Genomic DNA, 20012 nt, shown 5'->3' with positions numbered 1-20012 from the left:
GGGGGGGGGGGGGGGGATATCCTTATAATGCCCAGACTATCGATATGAGGTCCCTGGCTGGTCTTCTCACCTTCCTGCAAGTCTCCCTGGCAGAGTCTGTCTAAAGCTGCCCGTACATTGTAATATTTTCTTTGATTTAACCTGCGGGCAGAACAAAGAAAACATAACAGATTCCTCCATCAACACTTCTGAGCATTGATCGAGGAACCTCCCGCTATCTTCATTGACTGCCGCCTCTGTTCATTCAAACATTTTCCAACCGGCTCCTTCGATCAGCTGATGCCGACCGAAAGGGTCTCCACACTCACTCTGCGAATTTCGGCCAGTTCATCAAAAGCTAGTAGTTGGTGTATGGCCAGCTGAACTGAATAAAACAGAATCTTTCTATATATGTAGAGCAGGGGTAGCCAAACTCCAGCCCTCCAGCTGTGGTGAAACTACAAGTCCCATGAGGCATTTCAAGATTCTTGCAGCCACAGACATGACTCCCGGAGAGACATGCATCATGGGATTTGTAGTTTCACCACAGCTGGAGGGCCGGAGTTTGGCTACCTCTGATGTACAGTAACAATGTTCCTGGAGATCATCAACCTTCACTTTCACATCTTCGAGTTGTCGTGTGCGAACACAGAGCAGTTGTGCTAAGAGCAAATTGCTGAGACCAGCGGTTGAGTGGCTTATAGGGGTGTTGCTGGAGCATTTTAGGGGAAGGAACTAATCCCATTGTCAGCCATGGCAACCGTGGCTGGTGAATGCTGCCAGAATCTATCTTGATACCATGCTCCCGTCTATTACAGGGTGAGGCATTGAAAGCATATTTGGGGGTGCCACTCAAAATGAATAGCACTGTAACATACAGCTTAGTGGCGGAATTTATCAAAACTGGAGCAGACAAAATCTGGAGAAGATTTGCATTGCAACCAATCGGCTTCTTTCTTTCATTTTCAAATCTCAACTGAGCAAACTGATTGGTTGCCATGCACAGCTGGTCCAGATTCTGACTGCTCCAGTTTGAGCTAATGTAAAACGAATGACTTATCATTCTGGTTATTTTTCTAGCCATCTCCTCATAGCCAGCAAGGCCAGTACCTGAAAAGCGTTAAATTCTTTTCCGGTGTCGTCACTTTGCTGTGTAATGGAATGTGAGCCCCTATGGGGGGTTAAGCAGTAGATTAGTAAGCATTGTTCAATTCCTGTTCTGTTGTATCATTCCTCACGTATTCACTCAATGTACTGATTTATTTTTATATCATTTAATCATGGCCTCGGCTGCAGGTTGTTTGTACACTTTACATGGAAACTTTTTTTTTTCTTGGCCTGTTAAATGGTGATTTTGGAAATGGGTCACTTTGCACGTCCTTAAGGGGTTTGGATTCATCTTGCCTTAAGTGCATGTGATCGCTAACGCGTCCATATCCTGCACCCTATGATCTGACAGGCCTTCCATGTTGCCCAGCATTAAAGAGCCAGAACAGTTATATCTTCATCTCCTTTTATACAAAAACGATTTGCAACATTGTAAAAGAAACTTAAAATGCGTAGGAGTATTTGTTCTAGATTAGATTCTGATACTGTCAGGAAATATTTTGCTATACACAGCTGACTTCCTGTTGAACAATTGAGGAATATAACTGTTAACCCCTCTGCCCAAAAATGCATTGCCATGGACTGTACTGATTTATTTCTGAAGAACAAAAATTGAATATTTTGCAACTTTCCGGGCCTTGGATGTGACAGCTGCATTTGTTTTCTTTTTTTAAGGCTGAGTATATTTCCTGCAGGTGCAAAAAAAAAAGTACCTGTAGGTCTGTCCGAAATCCATTGTCCTTGTAACTTCCTGAGTTCTCAAACAATGCTGCCGGCCATCTTCTGTGGACTACAAAGCAGCAGGCCTCTATGTAATGGAGATGGGGGAGCTGTTTTTTTGTCCTAACACACTTCCTGTCCTTGGTTCACAACGCTGCTCCTCCATAGATACAGTGCAGAGTGAGTGTTGTCACCTTAGGACAGGAAGTGTGTTACTGGCAGGATGACCGGGTGAATATAAAGGGATAAAAAAGCCAGAGAAGGAAAAAAAAAATGCAGCCACCACATCTAAGGACTAGTAAGCTGCAATATACAGGTGAAACTCGAATAATTAGAATATCGTGCAAAGTTCATTTATTTCACTAATGCAACTTAAAAGGTGAAACTAATATATGAGAGAGACTCATTACATGCAAAGCAAGATAGTTCAAGCCGTGATTTGTCATCATTGTGATGATTATGGCTTACAGCTCATGAAAACCCCAAGAACCCCAAATCCACAACCTCAAAAAAGTAGATTATTACATGCAATCAATAAAACAAGGATTGTACATAGAACAATATCGGACCTCTGAAAAGTACAAGCATGCATATGTACTCAGTACTTGGTTTGGGCCCCTTTTGCAGCACTTACTGCCATTACTTTTGCACGATATTCTAATTATTCGAGTTTCACCTGTATTATATATTTGATTTCGGGTTTCGATGCACTTTAACTACATCACACAAGTAAGAGTATTTATGAAGGTGCCTCAAGGAAAAAATGTTTTTGCAGCAATCTGTATGAAAGAATGGGAGAATTAGGTAAAACCTAATGTCATCAGTGACTGTATATTTCTTGTATTACAGGTTGGTTTTACTGTAAGGGCCCAGTCACACCATCAAGAGTGTGTTCCAGTGGGTGCAAAAAAAATAGTGCATGCAGCATTTTTAGCAGATCGCACTGGACCAGAAACACACTAATGTGCCACACGTTCGGGTGCCGGCGATCGCAGCGTGGGCGGGGGGCGTGGCTGCGGTGCCATTGAGTTCAATGCACCGCCACGCCCCCTCTTGCCCCTAAACAAAGTGAGCCGGCCAGGTTGCGTTCCAGTGCGTTCCAGAGGCCAAATGCACTGGAGCGCAGTCTGGATGGTGTGACTGGGTCCTAAGGGTCAGACGATATTATAATTATAGATAGAGTATTGTCACCAAAGTCAGCCATTGACTTCTAAGCCTCCATTCACATAAAGCACTTGCGTTTCCCATGCGGTTTTCCGCGTGGAAGGCCACACGGCACACAAATGCTAAGATCTTTACAACTGCACGGATTCAGGTCGTTTGAGGCTATTACTATAGCCGCGAACGTGCAGAATCCGCCCCTGAAATAACCCTTGTACTATTTTGCAGGACACGCAGTTTCCACCGCAAAAGTCTGAACAATGCACATTAAAGTGCATTTTTTTTTATGTTTAGAGCGCTTCCGAGCATATTCGTACGGCCGAATACACACGGACAACCACTCCTGTGTGAATGGAGGCTTTAGAGTCCCTGGATGCTCTAAATGTGAGATCCCTCTCACCATAGGGAATACATACTGTGTGGTGAAAATGATATCAGAAAGACAATGATACAAAGTATAAAAGAAAAGATGCCGCGGGGGTTTATTTATCACCGTGTAGCCCATTTCCACCTCAGACATGGAAGGTCATAAGAGTGCTGGAAATATCTTAGTCATCATTCTGTCTAGTAGAGTGTATGGAAATGGCTTCATAACAGGACTTTTACGTATTAAAAATGAAAGTCGACTGTCACATTTGGTCAATCTGTAGCACACAACATACCTACGTGTATCAATTATCAGATGACTCAACTGTGTTTATACTGCTGTGCCTTCAAGAAATATATTAAAAGGCCAGTAAATGACACCTTGATGATATTTTAACACCTCGCCTCTGTTCAAAACAAAAAAATTTTTGGGAGCTTGCATTATTATAATATGAGGTCTTGCTTATTAGGTGCAGGCCCCATCTTCTAAAAATGGCTGTTTAATATTACTGCAAAAATATAACGATAAAGAAAAAGATAGATTATATACTTACATTACCCCTCCATGCTCTGCATTGCAGGGCGTGATGCCACTACCCTTTTGTAGGGAATGCAGAGCAGCCCAAATGTCTTAAGAGGATCTTCCACTGGGCTTAATTTGGGGTTCTCCTCGTGCTCCAGGAATTCAGGAAACTCTCTGAAAATGCTAGTTGCCTATCCATCATGCTGACCCTTTTGATCAATATTTAACGGTTGCTTAATTGTTTTCCACTTTCCTGATTTGTGTACTTTCCCTGGGCCAGTGGCTCAGAAAGTATTCAAGCCAAGGGGCTAGATAACAGCCAGGTAACTAGCATTTATATAAGAAGTTTATTTCTATCAGGATAGGTCCTCATTATTTAAAGTTTGACATGCAATACTGAATACTACCTGAAGGGGGCAGCACAATACTGAAATTTAGATGAATTGTCTCATTTTATGTCTGGTAGCCAGCGAATTTGCAGATTTGGATAAACAATTGCTGCTTATTTGCTAAATTAGTTTTGTTTATTATTGTAGTCAATTATTTGTTATAGTTAAAGTAGATCTAAACCCTAATTGGACCCAAAGCACTGTGTATCATAACAAATTGTCATTTTTTTTCATAACATGTTTGCACCTTTTTATATGTTTTGAAAACATTTTTATTAAGTACATTTTCAAAAATACAATAAAACAAATACATTTGCAGAAGTCTGAAAGGTACAGAGTGGCTAGGGGACACAACTTCCGTCATACACCATAATACAATCATAAAGTATACATCAAAGAGTGGGGCCCATGCCGTCTCTCTTGTAACTAAAAGAAAATCCATATGGGTCCCAGGACCTGATTAGAATGTGTGGCTATTAGGAGGGGATAGGTTGGCTCTAAAGTTGGTCAGACATCACAGAAAGGAGATGAAATAAGATTGAGGTATCAGAAGGAGAAAAAAAGGTGGGGAGCACAAGTAGGGACTGGGCGGAAGGGTGGGCCCAGGTTGTTCAGGGCCCTATTTGTATAGTGTGCTGTAGGAAATGAGTGCATCATAGGACCAGCAACGAGTGGTCTTAGTTGCAGGTAATATCCGATCCAGGGGGTCCAAACACATTTAAATTTGCACATTAATCAGTATGTGTAAGAGGGTGCCTGGAGGGTGCCGTAACAAACTTAATCAGGCAATGTGGAACTATATACTCCTTTAGGTATCCCACCGCTCCTGACCAGTATACCCCTTGCAAAAATGGGTGCTGAAGTGGCCACAGATGATGTCACCTGAATCGAAGAAGTACAATATGTCACCAGTGTTGGAAATGCAGCAGCATATCCTAACATGTACTGATTGTATTACTGCCTGCAATGCGTCTTTTGAGCTGTAGATGGCAGTATAGTGCAATGTTAGTCTCTCTACATGCATGCTTATCTATGATACACAGGAAGTTTTCCTATATGTTTTCCTGCATGATTCTGTATTCCTATATACTGTACATGTATACAACATTCTTCTAAGCGAGTAAAACTTAATTGAGCATTCCTCAAGACCTCAGTGCTTCATCTAAACACATAATCAGCAAACCAAAATGCTTTTGTTGACGTATTTTGTCAAGAAAATATCAACGTTTTAGAAATGGACCCACACAGTGCACCTTTATCAGTTGTAATTAGGGTTGCCACCTTTTCTTCAAGCGAAACCCGAACACTCAGGCGGCACACAAACATTTTTTGGGGAGAATAAGTCGTAGCTTATTCATATGTAAATAGCGCCACCCATTAATATGTAAATATCCCAGTTGAGACTGTTTTCAGTGGGGGGGCCAGTAGCCCCTATCTTCATTTTGGTTGCCCATGTCTGCTTGACATCTTGTGTCCGGGTTTCTGCTGCCATGAAATCCGAAGACAGCATTCAATACCCGGACTGTCCAGGTGAATCCTGGACAGGTGGCAACCCTAGTTGTAATATACTTGATGAGGGGACCCTGAGTGACCCTGAAATGTTGCTATTTTCTTGACAAACTACTTAAATGTGAATAAAGGCATTTTGGACACATTTCCTCGATGTGCTGGTGAGACATTGTATTTCATGGGACCATATACCAGCGGGTAAGAAGTTTGAAGTTACGCTCCACTGCTGAACACACAAAGTGGATAGATATCCTTTGTGGCTACTGAGGAATATATAGTATTTAAGATGAAATTCTTTGTGCTCAGAGTTCAGCTTAGTTTTAATGCATACTGTATTGCCAACAGAGGCCGAGCATGATCATAACACAATTGATTTTTACACTTCCATTATCAGTTGTCTAGGCAGGACTATTATATGGTTCTGTTACAATCTTTTCTGACATTAGAAAACACATAGAGCACCCGTATCCGATAAGTCATACTTGTAAGCTCTCCATAAGCCGCATGCCTGATCCTTCATAAAGCCGCAGAAGTGACGCAAGTCGTAAGCCCCAAAAGCTGAACTCCAGGCAGATCTAAATGACACTAATTAAGACAGCTTTGAATTCATTAATAGATTTATTTTATAAATAGAACAAGTTTAAGTACCTGAATTTCACATCGTTTGCAATCTCCTTTACATCAGCACTGAAGGACTAGGAACCAGTCAGGTGTGCTAGACGTAAATATTTTGGCAAGGAACATGCTAATAGGAAAAGAGACCAGAGTGACCAGAGGGGTGACCTTAGCAGTCTGCCTCTTCTCTTTTATTGTCAAGTTTGCAGGCTGGAGGTGAACAAGACATCATTGTGTTTCTTAACTGTAGGTTGGGTCATTCCCCTGGCTGTGCTGTGTGGCCGAGCTGTGTTTTTACAACTTCATGGACAGAAATACATTTTTTTTTGGCTGATAGAAGAGCTGCCTGATATGTACACTGCCGGGCAAAAAAAAAGTCACACACTCTAATTTTTTCTTTAGCTGCCTTTAGCTCTGATTACGGCACACATTCGCCGGGGCATCGTTTCCAAATGCTTATGCAATGTCACAGCATTTATTTCTGTCCAGAGATGCATTCATTTTCCACCAAGATCTTGTAGTGATGATGGGAGAGCCGGACCTCTGCGGAAAGTCTTCTCCAGCACATCCCAAAGATTTTCAATGGGGTTAAGGTCTGGACTCTGTGGTGGCCAATCCATGTGTGACAATGATGTCTCATGCTCCCTGAACCACTCTTTCACAATCTGAGCCCGAGGAATCCTGGCATTGTCAACTAGGAATATATCCGTGCCATCAGGGAGGAAAAAAATCCATTTGATGGAAAAACCTGGTCAATCAGTATATTCAGGTCGGCAGCTGACCTATAACGGTGCTGAACCTATACCTGACAAACTGAAGCAACTCCTATAGCTGTTGCCTATTTGCTTAGGTAAATCCAAGTGGGGACTTTTTTTGGCCAGGCAGTGTATTTCATCTGTGTATATAGCTGTTTGCCTCTAAGAAGGGTGTTACTTTGTTTCAACTGAAAGTTTATTCTTTCATTGCTATGAACAATCTAGAGACCGTTCCATGTGACCAACACTGTCACGCCATTGCAATGTCCATAGAATATGAGCAGAATTGAGAATTTTGTTGGAGAGCGTGATGAACGAGCTATAAGAACTATTCATTTTGCATAGAGCTGAAGCTGATGAGTCACGTGACTCCTTCCAGCAGCTCCTCCACCGTACCCCATTCAGTTTTCCTGTATTATCTATACATAGATGTCCAAAGGTAACCAAAAAGGGAAAAATAAAATGGTGTACATTGTTGCTGCTCCATCGACATTTCCCAGTGGCATAAACTGGTGGTTAGTAGTTGGGACCGCCGCACTGTTTTTCTAGAGGATGCTCATGTAGGTTGAGTGTGAATGTTTATGCCCCACGTAGACATTGCTGGCACCTATCTCCGGGTGGCAAGGACAGTTGTCAAGAAAAATACATCCCAAACAATCGCCAAGAAAATTACATTCTGGGCTATCGCTATCCTTTTGTACTCTGTTTTGAATTGCTCAACCAAATCATTCACAGTGGACTATATCCTAGGAGTGTTTTTCTTTTAAAGCGATCTCTACAACATTCATACTTCAGCGTAGTCCTAGCTTGTGTACTCGGGCTCTCAACGGGGTGCTGACTGATAGCCGCCGTCGTCCTGCGTGTCGTGAAATCTTCCAATCAGAGACCTCTTGGCAGGCTAACGTACGCATTAGGCGTAAGATATGAAGGCAGTAAAGTGACATATTATGTCCAACACTGGACAGGCCCAGGCTAGTCCATCTTGGCACATCTTAACGACGGGAAGTACAACTTCTAATTCTGTCTTCCATGTGGCGCAGACCTCTTGAGGTTTTGCTGGTGTCTGAGCTCATGATGGAAGCGGTAGCACTTTAATGTAATTGACTCCTGCTGAGATATCCTCACACTCTTCTAATCATGGAGGTGCCATGTGAGATTACCCAGCATGCCATGCTGCCAGCTAAGAATCCTATAAACAGTAGCAAATGAATAGAATACCAACTTTCTTCCAGAAATGTAATAAAATAGAAAATGATACTAGGTCTTAAATGCATTCGTTGTTTTAAGTAAATAGTGCATATTGAGATTGTTGGCACATTGTAGGAATAAAGGGGATTTGGAACTAAGAAGGACATGGACATATTGCATATTGATTTACAGGGGAGGACTGGGAATCTTTGGTCAGTCGGGGGTCAAACACAACCAGCTAGCCCTATCATTATGGGGACCGCTTTCTGTGGGCTAAAGAAAGTGTTACATGTAAAGTGTTCCATGGTGTCGCATCAATGGGTAGTCATGGTAAAAAGGTGGGGTTTCCTAAGGAAATGTATTGGGATACTGTCATACCTTCCAGCATCAGCTTGCTTTGCAGCACTCTGTATCCAGTCAAAGGAAGTTGGTGCTGGAATACTTCCTTATGCTATATGCTGTGATTGAAGGTCTGAACAGGGAGCTATAGCTATATAATGCCCAACACCTACTCTGTCTGTCTGAATGGTAAAGTATCTCAACGCCGAATCACCAGTCCAGCAAATCTCAGTCTCCCTTGCCTAGTCTTCTCATGTTGACTTCTGCAACACATTAATTTCTGCGGCACTGTGCAACTGTAAGTCATACATGTGGGTAATACAGAAATTCCAATACAAAAAGCATTTCCAGTAACCTGTATGTATAGTTGTATAGCAAAGATGTACACTCTACCAATATACCATTATGGAGGGGGAGTCGTATCCATAAAGGAAATAGTGGTGGCAACAAGAGCTAAGTAAACCTTTCTCAGTTAATTTTTGCTGAGTGTGTCAGTATGGATGAATGGTATATGTAACATTAAATTCACTGGGCTTAATAATAATCTGCAGCAGTACTCGCAGCTCTTGACCCCAAGCAGACTTTGGGGGGGGGAGGATTGGGGATGCTTGCGTAACATAAGCTGCCGTTTTCAAGTGTTGTTTCATTTGTTGTCTGAAGCAAAAGGGTGGGATGGGAGATGGGTGGTGATCAGTATGTGTGCTTTATTTTACAGAACTTGTGCCAGGTAAAGTGGTTCCAGTATATTTGTTTCCACTGTATTTTAAGATCTTTGGTCAAACTTGTCCCTTTAATATGACTTAACTAGAGATATTACAACATACGCTATATGGCCAAAGGTTTGTGGCCACCTGACCTGCACACCTATTGGCTTGTTGGACATCTCATTCCAAAACCATAGGTATTAATATAGAACAGCGATCACCAACTGGTGGTACCCGGGCCCACCCGCACCAGGCACACCGGCACCTATGTATGTATGTATGTGCATATATATATAGTGTGTGTGTGTGTGTGTGCATATAGATATCTATAGATATATCTATAGATATCTATAGATATGCACACACACACATATGAGAATATATTTATATATGAGGAAACAAAGAATATGAGAATATATATAAATATTTTGTAAAAATTAATATTAGTGTCTACGGGATTTAAAATTTTGAATTTAGTGGTCCATGAGGTCCGAAAGGTTGGCAACCGCTGATATAGAATGTATTATTACAGTCTCCTCTCTTCTGGGAAGGCTGTCCACAAGATTAGAATGCCATGTACGGGTGTTGTATAAGAAGACCTGGGTCTCAATTGGCATTTCAATTTTTCTCAAAGGTATTCAGTATGTTTGATTTTAGAGCTCTGTGCAGGCCACTCGAGTACCTTCACTGCAAACTTATCAAACCATGTCTTTATGGGATTGGTTTTATGCCCAGGGGCACAGTGCATGCTGGAACAGAAAAGGGCCTTCAACAAACTTTTTGCTCAAGTATGGAAGAACGCAATTGTCCAATATGCCATTGTATGCTGTAGCATTAACCGTATCCTGCACTGGAAACATCTGAACCTATTAATATTGAGGAGTGTCCACATTCTATTGGCTATATAGTCGTTGTGGTGGTCAGGTAGCCAAAATCCTTATGCCATGCAGTGTATATGATTGTGTAAATGAGGTCATATAAATCGGTGTGTTGAGTCTGTGCATGCTGATGTGTTACTGATAATTGTGTCTGTGTTCTGGTCACAGAGTGATCTATCCTTTGTCTGACTCCCCCTCGGTGAAGATGTCCCATTCTTCTCCGGCTGATGAAGGGACGACTTTTGAGCACCTCTGGAGTACCCTGTAAGTTTCAGTTCCGGCTTATTTGTTTTCAAATTCCAATATTACTGGCAGGAAATGGATGTAGTGTTCAGGGCAGGGTCAGGAATGAAGTCACGGAGGCGAATGGAATAGAGAACAAGCTAAAGAAGGTCTTTACAAATACTTCAGGCGCTTGGACGTTTCTGTGCTGCAGATATTTACGTTTCATGTTATGTTGGGCCAGTTTGAACTGTGGGATAGCTAAATATATTTGAATACATTTGACTTTAGGTCAATAATAAAGGGCACCTGTATGAGCTAGACAGTGAAGTAAGCCATTTTGGTGGTTGAGTGCATATTTGATTCCTGTTTGCCTTTCAGTTAAAACTGCTACAGACAGATATAACATCACCAAGTCATGCAGGCATGTGTTCATTAGGTAACCTAATTTGACATACTATCAGCATCTTGCCACCCATAATGCAGCAGAGCTTAGACAGGGAGAGTAAAAAGCAGTATTAAGAGGCAATCAGTTGTGCTGCAATGCTCCTGTGCCAACAAGTAACATGCTAACAAGAGGAGAAAGAAGAGTGACAGAGAGATGAGCTTATCAATCCGCAGCTTCTCTTTCATTGTCCAGTCACAGGCTGGGGGCAGGGAGGAGACCTTCAGTGGTTTCTTCTGCAGTCAGATCTCTAGGCTGGCTCTACATTGTGGCAGAGCTGCGTAAATCTCAAAACTGAATAGACAGAATTACAAAATCCCTTGGCAGGTGAAACAGCTCTCATATATGTATATCATCTGTGTATTTAGCAGTTTCCCTGAGGTTTAGCTTTCAATGGGGGAGATGATTGTTAAAGTGCAGTTACAGTAGATGCATTGTAGACTTAATGACTATAGAGATGTCCTTCTTTTCTTAGTTTACTGGGTGCTTTTAACATTGCCAAGACTCTCAATTAGTTTCAATTACAGCAGCTATTTTGTTTCCAGATGTACCCTGCTAAGGCTGTATCAGCCAACCACACCTGTGAGGCCATTAGTAGGGGAACAGTATAACGCCAAGCAGGGTTTCAATCTAGAAACTAAATCACCAATATGTATCAAATCGCAGAAACACTTCAGTAACGTCACTAGATTCAGTTGGGCTAAATGACTGCAGACTTGTTCAGCACATAGGCAGCAGAATTTGATGAAAGAGGCAGAATTCACTACTTCAAGAAACCCTGAGCTTTTTATGTAGGAATGCACCAATACTAGTATTGGTGCTGATACTGAGTATGTGTACTCTTCCAAATGCTCCGATACCAATACTGGCACAGGCAGTGTAGCGAGGGAACATGGAGCCAGCTTCCCGGCCAATCTGGAAGCCGGGCGGCTCATAATGATTCGCGGGCTTCATGCTTTTTGGCCGGCTCCATGCTGATTGGCCGGGAAGCCGGCTCGGTGTTTGGTTGGGAAGCCAGCTTCTCAGCCAATCAGCATCGAGCCCGCAAAACCGCATGGAGCCGGCTTCCCGGGCAATCAAGAAGCAGGATTGCGGGTAATGACACGCCACCTTGCTTCTTGATTGCCTGGGAACCTGGCTCCATGCTAGCAGAAGTACCGGTATCGGTACTCGACATCGGCAAGTACCAAAAGATAAATATCGGTACTCAATACCGAAAAACTGGTATCGGTGCATTTATAGGGAACCTGTACAGGGAGGAATATGGAGGTTGACGTTGTTGAACCTCTAAATTATACTTTTCCTGTCTGTTTCTGGCTTTAGTATGTTTGTCATTTACAAGCATGCAGCCAATGACGTCAGAACTTCTGAACGGCATAATTGTTCCACATCAGTGGCTTGAGAGGACAGGGTCAGAAGTTGAAGCTTCTCAGGACTTATTGGATGTTATTAAATGTTTAATATTAGTTTACATTAGACCTGAAAACTGCCTGCAGGATTTTATTGGAATGTAAATGTTAACGTACAGTATGTTGTATCTATATAACTATATCAGATGCAATTTGAACTTGGCTGAACTTCTTCTGTACACTATATGACAGAAAACTTTGTGGACACCTGGCTATCCCACCTATAACAGCTTGTTGGAGATCGCATTCCAAAACCATGGGTATTTATATGGAATTGTCCCTCCTTTTCAGCTATGACAGCCTCCACTCTACTGGGAAGGCTTTCAGCCAAAAGAGCCAAATAAGGCCAGGTACTGAAAATGGGGGAGAAGGTGCTCAATGGGGTAAACGTCAGGGCTCTCAATACAGATCACTCAAGCTTCTCCACATCAAGCTCATCAAACCATGTCTATACAGAGCTGGTGCATGATCATAGTGGAACAGAAAAGGGCTTTCCCCGAACTTACAATATAAGGAAGACATTACAATAACAATACAATTCAAGACAAGATGGTAAGGAGGGCTTTGAGGGACAGTCCCGCATCTTGCCCCTCCGATTTTGTGTCCCGGGCTATGTTCTAAGATGAACGCATCAATCTTAGTTACTCCACATGCACAGTAATGAAAAAAAAAGTATTATTGCAGGGATCAGGGCCACAAGTGGATGTGCCCCTCATATTTAAAGGCATGGTCAGGGTAGGGCCTACCCGTAATGTCGGCATGATGGGCATTGTCTAAAATGTCTTTGTATGCTGTAGCCATAACCGTACCCTTCACTGGAAACACCTGAACTCCGTAATATAGAAGGGCGTCCACATTATTTTGGCAATATAGTGTAGGTGTGATGGTTAGGTGTCCATAAACATTTGTACTATAATGTATATTGATGCCCACACCTGGGTTAATTTTGGAACCTGGTTGCTTTTTTTTTTAAATCTAGAAAATAATAAATCCACTAAGCTAATAAGATTTAGTTTTAAAGTACACCAGTCATGACAGGACTATAGAGGCAGCCATTGTTGATATATCCTTGAGACTGTTAGTTTCCTGGCTGTCATGCTCATGCAATGCTCTATGAGCTCTGGAATAAGTATAGAGATAGGAAATGTCCCATTTTCTACATTGATACGGAGCATGCATGTTCCGGGTCTGTGACTCAAAAGTGATGCACTCGGGCAATGTTCATTTTGTCATTATGTGGCCTAAATGGGCCTTGTGGAAAGAGGGTTTGTCTCCCAAGGCAAGGTGTTGAATTTTAAGTTACATTTTTTCAGTTTAGATTATGAAAAGAAAAATGTGTCTGTTTGCTTTCAGAGACTCAAATCCTTTCACTTACAAGGTCCCGTCTACACAATCAGTGCTGTACAACTCGCATACTGCACTTCATTGATGTCCTACATGAATTATGGTCAATACAGACATATTAAAGTGTATCTGTAGCTGGATTTCTTTTTCCTACTTTTGGATAGAGTGGGGAAGTGTTAGAACCACTTTAGGTTTTACTTTAATTTCAGGCTTTATTGGAGAGATTTCTCCTTACTTCCTGCTTTGGGGGACATGTTTTACCAGACAGAAACTGAGGGAAAATACCCCAATAAAAAGCTGGCAGTGATTCTAGGCTTCCCCTACCTAACCTAAATAAAGCATTTTTAACTCATGCCTGTGTTGCTGTTGCAGAGTTCCTTTCACTTCCTGTTTAGTTAAAAGGTTGTCCCAGGACAAGAAGTGAGGGGAAATCTTTCTAACTGAGCCATGGACAACAGTTGAACCCAAACAAGAGTTCTAGTACTTCCCTACCCTATCCAAAACTAACAGGGTTATTCACAAAAGGGTGAAGTGTTTGGAGAAGGCAGGAGAAGTGAACAGTCTAGGCTTCAACTTGTTGGGAAAAAATATCAAATGCTGATTCTGGGGCACAGATAAAATATATCACATCTTGTTTTACTTCCAGGGAACCGGACAGCAATTATTTTGACCTGCCTCAGTCAAGTCACTCCAATTCAGACGTTCCCAACCGGACAGAGATCAACATGGACGTCTACCAGATGAGGAACATGAACCAGTCGATCATGGTGAGTGCGGTGTGGGCTCCATACACGGTGATCAGTGATGGCATTTTGCTGGGATATGGTGCAGATTTGTTAAAACAAAAAAAGTGGTGCAGATCACAATGGAAATGCAGCCAAATTTTTCAAGTTTGAGTTGAAATAAATTGAGCGTCTATGTTATGTTTATGGTATGGTTAGGTGTTAGAGATTAGGTTAAAACTCCTCTCCGGGCAGATTTAGGATATAACTGTTACTGTAACTCTGTGTGTGTACATCATGAAATTGATTTTTTTAAATGCAGCAGTGTAAGTACCTGAATTTGACTAGCATCTATCACAGTCCCTGTACAGCAGAGCTTACTCTGGGAGAGGGAGAAGCAGCACAAGGAGCCAGTTGTGCTGCAATGCTCCTGTGCTAAGGTGAATGCTGCTGCTAGGAGGAGAGAGCAGAGTAACAGAAGAGCTCATGTGAAATGATCAGAATTAATTTATCCACAAATGTGCGATCCCATGCAGTATTGTTTGAATTGTAATTGTATCTGTTGTGAATGACCCCTAATGGTATAGCATAGATTGAATGTTAGGGTTTAGGTGGGGGTATTGGTCTCCACTCAACATTAGGAATAGGTCAATGTTAGGGTTTTGTTAGGATGTTTTACATCCCTGTACTGAGAACTAGGGCACTAAAGACTAGCGCCATCTCTGAAACATTGGACAAGCTTTCAATATGGTTTTCTCCAGTTTTTGACAGGAATGTGTGTAATGGATGCTTATGGTGTAGCAGGGTCTTAAGGGAGCAAGCGACACCAGGGGTGTCCTTAGCATCATCCTTAGCCTGAGGTGGGGAGGGGCGGTTCCTGGTGGTGCAGCTGGGCAAGACGCAGACAAGGGCATCCTGCCCAGCTCCTTGCAACCAATGACGTCACTGGTTGCCAAGAGCTAGGCAGGAGGCCGACCAGAGTGTTCCAGGTTGCTAAGTGCTAGACAGGGAGATGCAGAGCCCTTACACATCTACCCTGCCTGACTCTTATCAACCTGTGATACTCTGGCCAGAAAGAAGGCGGCAGGCAGTGCCCACATAACCCATGAGTTGCTGCCTGAGGCAACAGCCTCAGGCTCCCTCATTATAGGGTTGGCCCTGGGCGACAGTTTCTTTTCAGCATTTTATCAACAGAAAATGGTGTGTACAGAAATGCAGCTTACTTCCTCTATTCCACCTCAGAACAGCAGGCACGTTACAGGGAGCAGTAACATAGAAGGAAACAGGACTTTACATCCAGGAAGTTGCATGACGCATTGATGGACTGAATCCCCTTGGTATAGTAACCCCTCTAGCAGCTGGTCAGTGTTAGCACAGATGTGAAAATCTGTGTGGCCACAGATTTTCACATCCTCTTAGGAATTCACCAGCTCCTTCCCATGTCCAGGGCTTCAACCCTCTCTAACTGAGGGGCAAGGCCTCGCTGTCCTTAACAAGGGGGGTGCTGTCCCTAGCTCCACACTTCCCTGCTTCAAAGGGCCCCTCTGGATCACAGCAAGGGCTATATATAGCTGCCTTGTGTCCAAGATCGCAGCTGAAATCTTGGGAGAACTCTATGTCCAATTAGATACAAGCTTTCCAAGATAGCATCAGGCGTCCATGTCAGAGGACATGTTGGTCCTATGTGTGACTTACTATAGCACCAGTAGTAAAGAGTGCTCATTTCTTTACAATGGTAACACAATGATGAAGTGATTTAGTGCTCACGGGATCACTGGCTCCCTTCTCAAACCTGTAGTCCGTTGGAGCGACAGCAATGCTCCTCGGACTATCAACAGCTGCCACACTCCCCTACCTACATGTGCTCCATAGCTTACATTTCACAGAAAATGGCTTCCTGCAGCAGATGTGGGCGTCGTGTGTGCTTTAAGGCCTACAAAAGGCAATAAGCACAGAGACAGGACCTTGTCCAAGCATGAACCTGGCACAAACTCCCACCGGTGAGCAAAGTAATTCTGAGATACCTGAGAAAAGTTTCTGCTTGAACACGCAGAGTTGGCACACACACCTGTACCTTTAGAACTCCGACAAAAATAACTCGAATTGTGATTTGACTCAGTATGGACTTGTTGGATGTTCAAAGCAAACATGCTATATACATTTTTTTGTGTTTTTTATTTTAAGAATTCAGTGTGCATCACTTTCCAAAATTGAGATGTGCCCGTGCTTTCCTTGTGAGGTAATTTGTCTCTGGCTGGAGTTAATCTCGGGGTTAATGCCAGGGCTTGACTTTTATGGGAAGCCTGTATAATCTATAATATCTTGCACGACAGTAAATATAGCTGTTTTTTTTCTTTTTCTTTTATGTAGTGCCAGCGTGCTTAATAAAGAAAAATGAAAGTGTATCTAAAACCAAATCTTTATCTTTCCTTTTTCAGTTTTGGATATAGTAAATGGGTTAGTGGAACAATCATTCCACAGTCAGAGTTGCTTAAGCCGGCCTTACACTGCTCGAATTTAATCAGAATGCTGCTAAATTGGCCAAAATTCAAACTGTAGGTGTCTGTCAGTACCACCCAACTCCACAAAAGCCCATTTTAAAATCAAAGGAGCCGGGTGAAAAACTGTTATCGTGACCACATCCTATTAGATGTAGTCACTGCTGGGTTATTCAGGCAGCCATGGGTGCCAGTGGCTGTCTGGGTACAATAGCCAGCAGAGGAGATTTCCCCTTCTACACTTGTTTATCAGCTGGACTGAATGAGAGAACCCTAAATGTATATGGCTAGGCTTGGATCACACATCTTTACCCTTCTACTGTTTGGTTGAGCAACATCTGAACCTCTTGACTATGTCTATATAGAGCAGGGGCAGGTAACCTCGGCACTCCAGCTGTGGTGAAATTACAAATCCCATAATGCCTCTGCCTCTGGGAGACGTGCTCCTGGCTGTCCAAGAGGAAAGGGGGCCACATGTAGACCAAAAAACACAATTTGACTTTGCTAAGACAATGATGTCATAGCTGAGGGAACCAGGAAAAAAACATGACTGATACAATGAAATGTTTAAGTGATTAGCTGAATTTAAGCCGTGCCATCGGCATGATGCTACTCATTTATCCACTCAGCCACTGTGCTGTCCCAAGGATAATTTAACAAAGTTATCACTCCCCAAAACTAATGTTTTAACACCCAAGATGATAACTCTTAGCCCTCGTTCACACCTGAACGTTTTGTAGCGCGTTCTATGCTCGACGAACGCTCTACAAAACGCTCAAAAATATAAATCCCATTGTATTCAATGGTCTCGTTCCCACCTTGGCGTATTTCCGCCCGTCCCTAACGCGCTACAAAACGGCCCACGCCTGAAAAGGTACAGGTACTACTTTGGGCCGTTTTGTTGCGCGTTTCCATTGGGATACAGCCAAGTAGCCTTCGGAAACGCGCGAATCGCGGTAAAAAAACGTGCAGCGGAGGAGCTTTGGCAGCTAATTCAAAATTAATGGGCGGCTTAACTCTAAAGGCCCATTCACACCAAAATTGGAGGGTAATCGTAAGTCAATGGAGGGTCCATTGACTTGTGATTGTACCTTCTGATCGGTTGCGATCTGTTTGTTAGGCTGGCCGTACACCTTACAACCATCGCACGACTTTCGTTGTGCAATGGTTGTAAGGTCATTAAAATTTCGTAAGATCTGCCCATCTTGGACAGGAAGATCGTACTTGCGATCATCGCAAGCCCTCCCCGCTGAGAGGAGGGCTTGCCGATGATTGCAGTGCTGAGCGGGCAGTGTGCGCTTGCGCACACCAGCCCGTGCGGCATTCGTCTTCCGAGCACGCTACCAACCCGCTTAAAATCATACGATTTTCGGTGGGTTTTCGAGCGTGCTAAGAAGATGAAAGTCGTGCGATCGTACAGTAGATGTGGTCGCACGCTGCTTATACACCTGCTGATTATCATACGATCGTACGATAATCGGCAGGTGTATGGGCACCTTAAACTTAAGGGCACCGAAAAATTAATGGGAATAAATGGAGCTAGTTCACACCGCTGTGTTGTGTTACGTTGCACTGAAAAAAAGTAGGTCACGTTCTACTTTTTTAGCACAACATAACACAATGGAACATAATGGTGTGAACTGGTCCCATTCACACCCATTTCTTTTTTTAGTTCCCTTCCGTTGGCATCCGTTGAAATATGGATTTCAATGGATCTGGTGTGAATGGGGTCTAATGTCCGTAGAGGACGGTATGAAAGATATCTGTCTATCCTTTAGTAACTCCAAGACCCAACATATTTTTTTTTTTTTTTTTCCTTTTATTAACCCCAAACCCAAAAATTTTTTTTTTTTTTTTTTTTTTAAGACTCATCAAATAGACTAAAGTGGCACAGGCACACCTAAAACCAATTTCCAGGCAAGCAGTACAATAATCATCGAAGCTCCCCCTGTGTTCCCCCTGAAAATAAAACGTTTTTTTTCTACCTTGCTGCAATCCTATATCACAGGGTCTTATCAGATCACATACTTGTGACCACCAGATGGAGGAGTCAGAAGGACACCCTACTTGTGCTACAGCTCACCTACGTGGCCTGTTACAATACATGGAGAAAGCAGATGCTGACTGAGAAATGACAGGGGAGCACATGACTCCCCTATCATCAATGCATCAATGAGCTGGACACTCAAGGGGAGTGGAAACTATGGGACTGGCTACATTAGCATGTAAGGTAAACTTGTAGCACTGCTGTTGTCATGATGATGATGCTTTAGAGTAAAGGGAGTGTCCTTGACACCCAGCACCTGAGATAGGGACTGGATGTCATCCAGCCTGGACGTTACTCTTCGGCCATGGTCTCAAGAACTGATCTGCTCTACTTTGGTGTGGAGCACAGAAGGAGGAAAGAATAAAGAAAGATTGCACTGCAGTAGGGACGTTATATCAAAGCGCATGATGATGATGCTTGAGAGTAGAGGGGGTGTCCTTGATACCCAGGCACCTGAGGAAGGGACTGAATATCATCCGGCTTGGAAGTTACCCATCACCCATTGTCTGAAGGACTGATCTGCTCTACTTTGGTGTGGAGTTTAGAAGGAGGAAAGTATAAGGAACGTTTGCACTGCAGTAGGGATGTTGTACAAAAGCGCAATAAATAATTGCTAAGGCAAGAGTTGGGCTTTAACATTTGCCCTACCACCCTTCATTTGAGGGAAGAATCAAATTTTTCAACAAGCATATGTACCCTGTGATATGGTCACACTAATCCTCAAGTCCTGCCATAGTCTTGTAATCATGTCAATTAACTCACAGCAGCCAGCCAGTCAGTCTTTGATTGTATGGTGGCTCTTGATGTTTTGGGTTATATCTCAGATCTTTACTCTACCTTTCACTGATATGGCCAGAGTCACTCGGAGCCATAAAGCCATCAGTCTTATCTGTATCACATCATGTGATATGTGTGAGAAGCAATATCACCAAATTTCTGAATGTATGGCACATATCAAAGCTGAAATCTGATTGGTTCTGTCCGTTTACTGCACCTTTTTTTTAATCCTTGCCCTTCGCAGTGGTTTATTGAATAATGAGCCCTAGTCCCCCCCCCCCCCCGTTGCCTCCCGCCCTTCTGAGTCCACGGTTC

General features: G+C 42.9%; 1 protein-coding gene across 1 annotated transcript in view; it reads left to right on the top strand.

Annotated features, from left to right (window-relative positions):
• TP73 (tumor protein p73) overlaps positions 1-20012 on the top strand; it is an 88969-nt gene that overhangs the window by 6148 nt on the left and 62809 nt on the right. Inside the window, exons 2-3 of the mRNA XM_018576886.1 lie at positions 10402-10497; positions 14300-14420. Coding sequence (XP_018432388.1) covers positions 10439-10497; positions 14300-14420 — 180 coding nt within the window. The 5' untranslated portion in view covers positions 10402-10438. The remainder of the gene's footprint in view (positions 1-10401; positions 10498-14299; positions 14421-20012) is intronic.

Source organism: Nanorana parkeri, unplaced genomic scaffold (genome assembly GCF_000935625.1).
Source record: "Nanorana parkeri isolate BGI_ZX_2015 unplaced genomic scaffold, ASM93562v1 scaffold5, whole genome shotgun sequence".
Lineage (NCBI taxonomy): Eukaryota > Metazoa > Chordata > Amphibia > Anura > Dicroglossidae > Nanorana > Nanorana parkeri.
The sequence above is the reverse complement of the archived record's forward strand: the minus strand, read 5'-3'. Positions and strand labels throughout refer to the sequence as shown.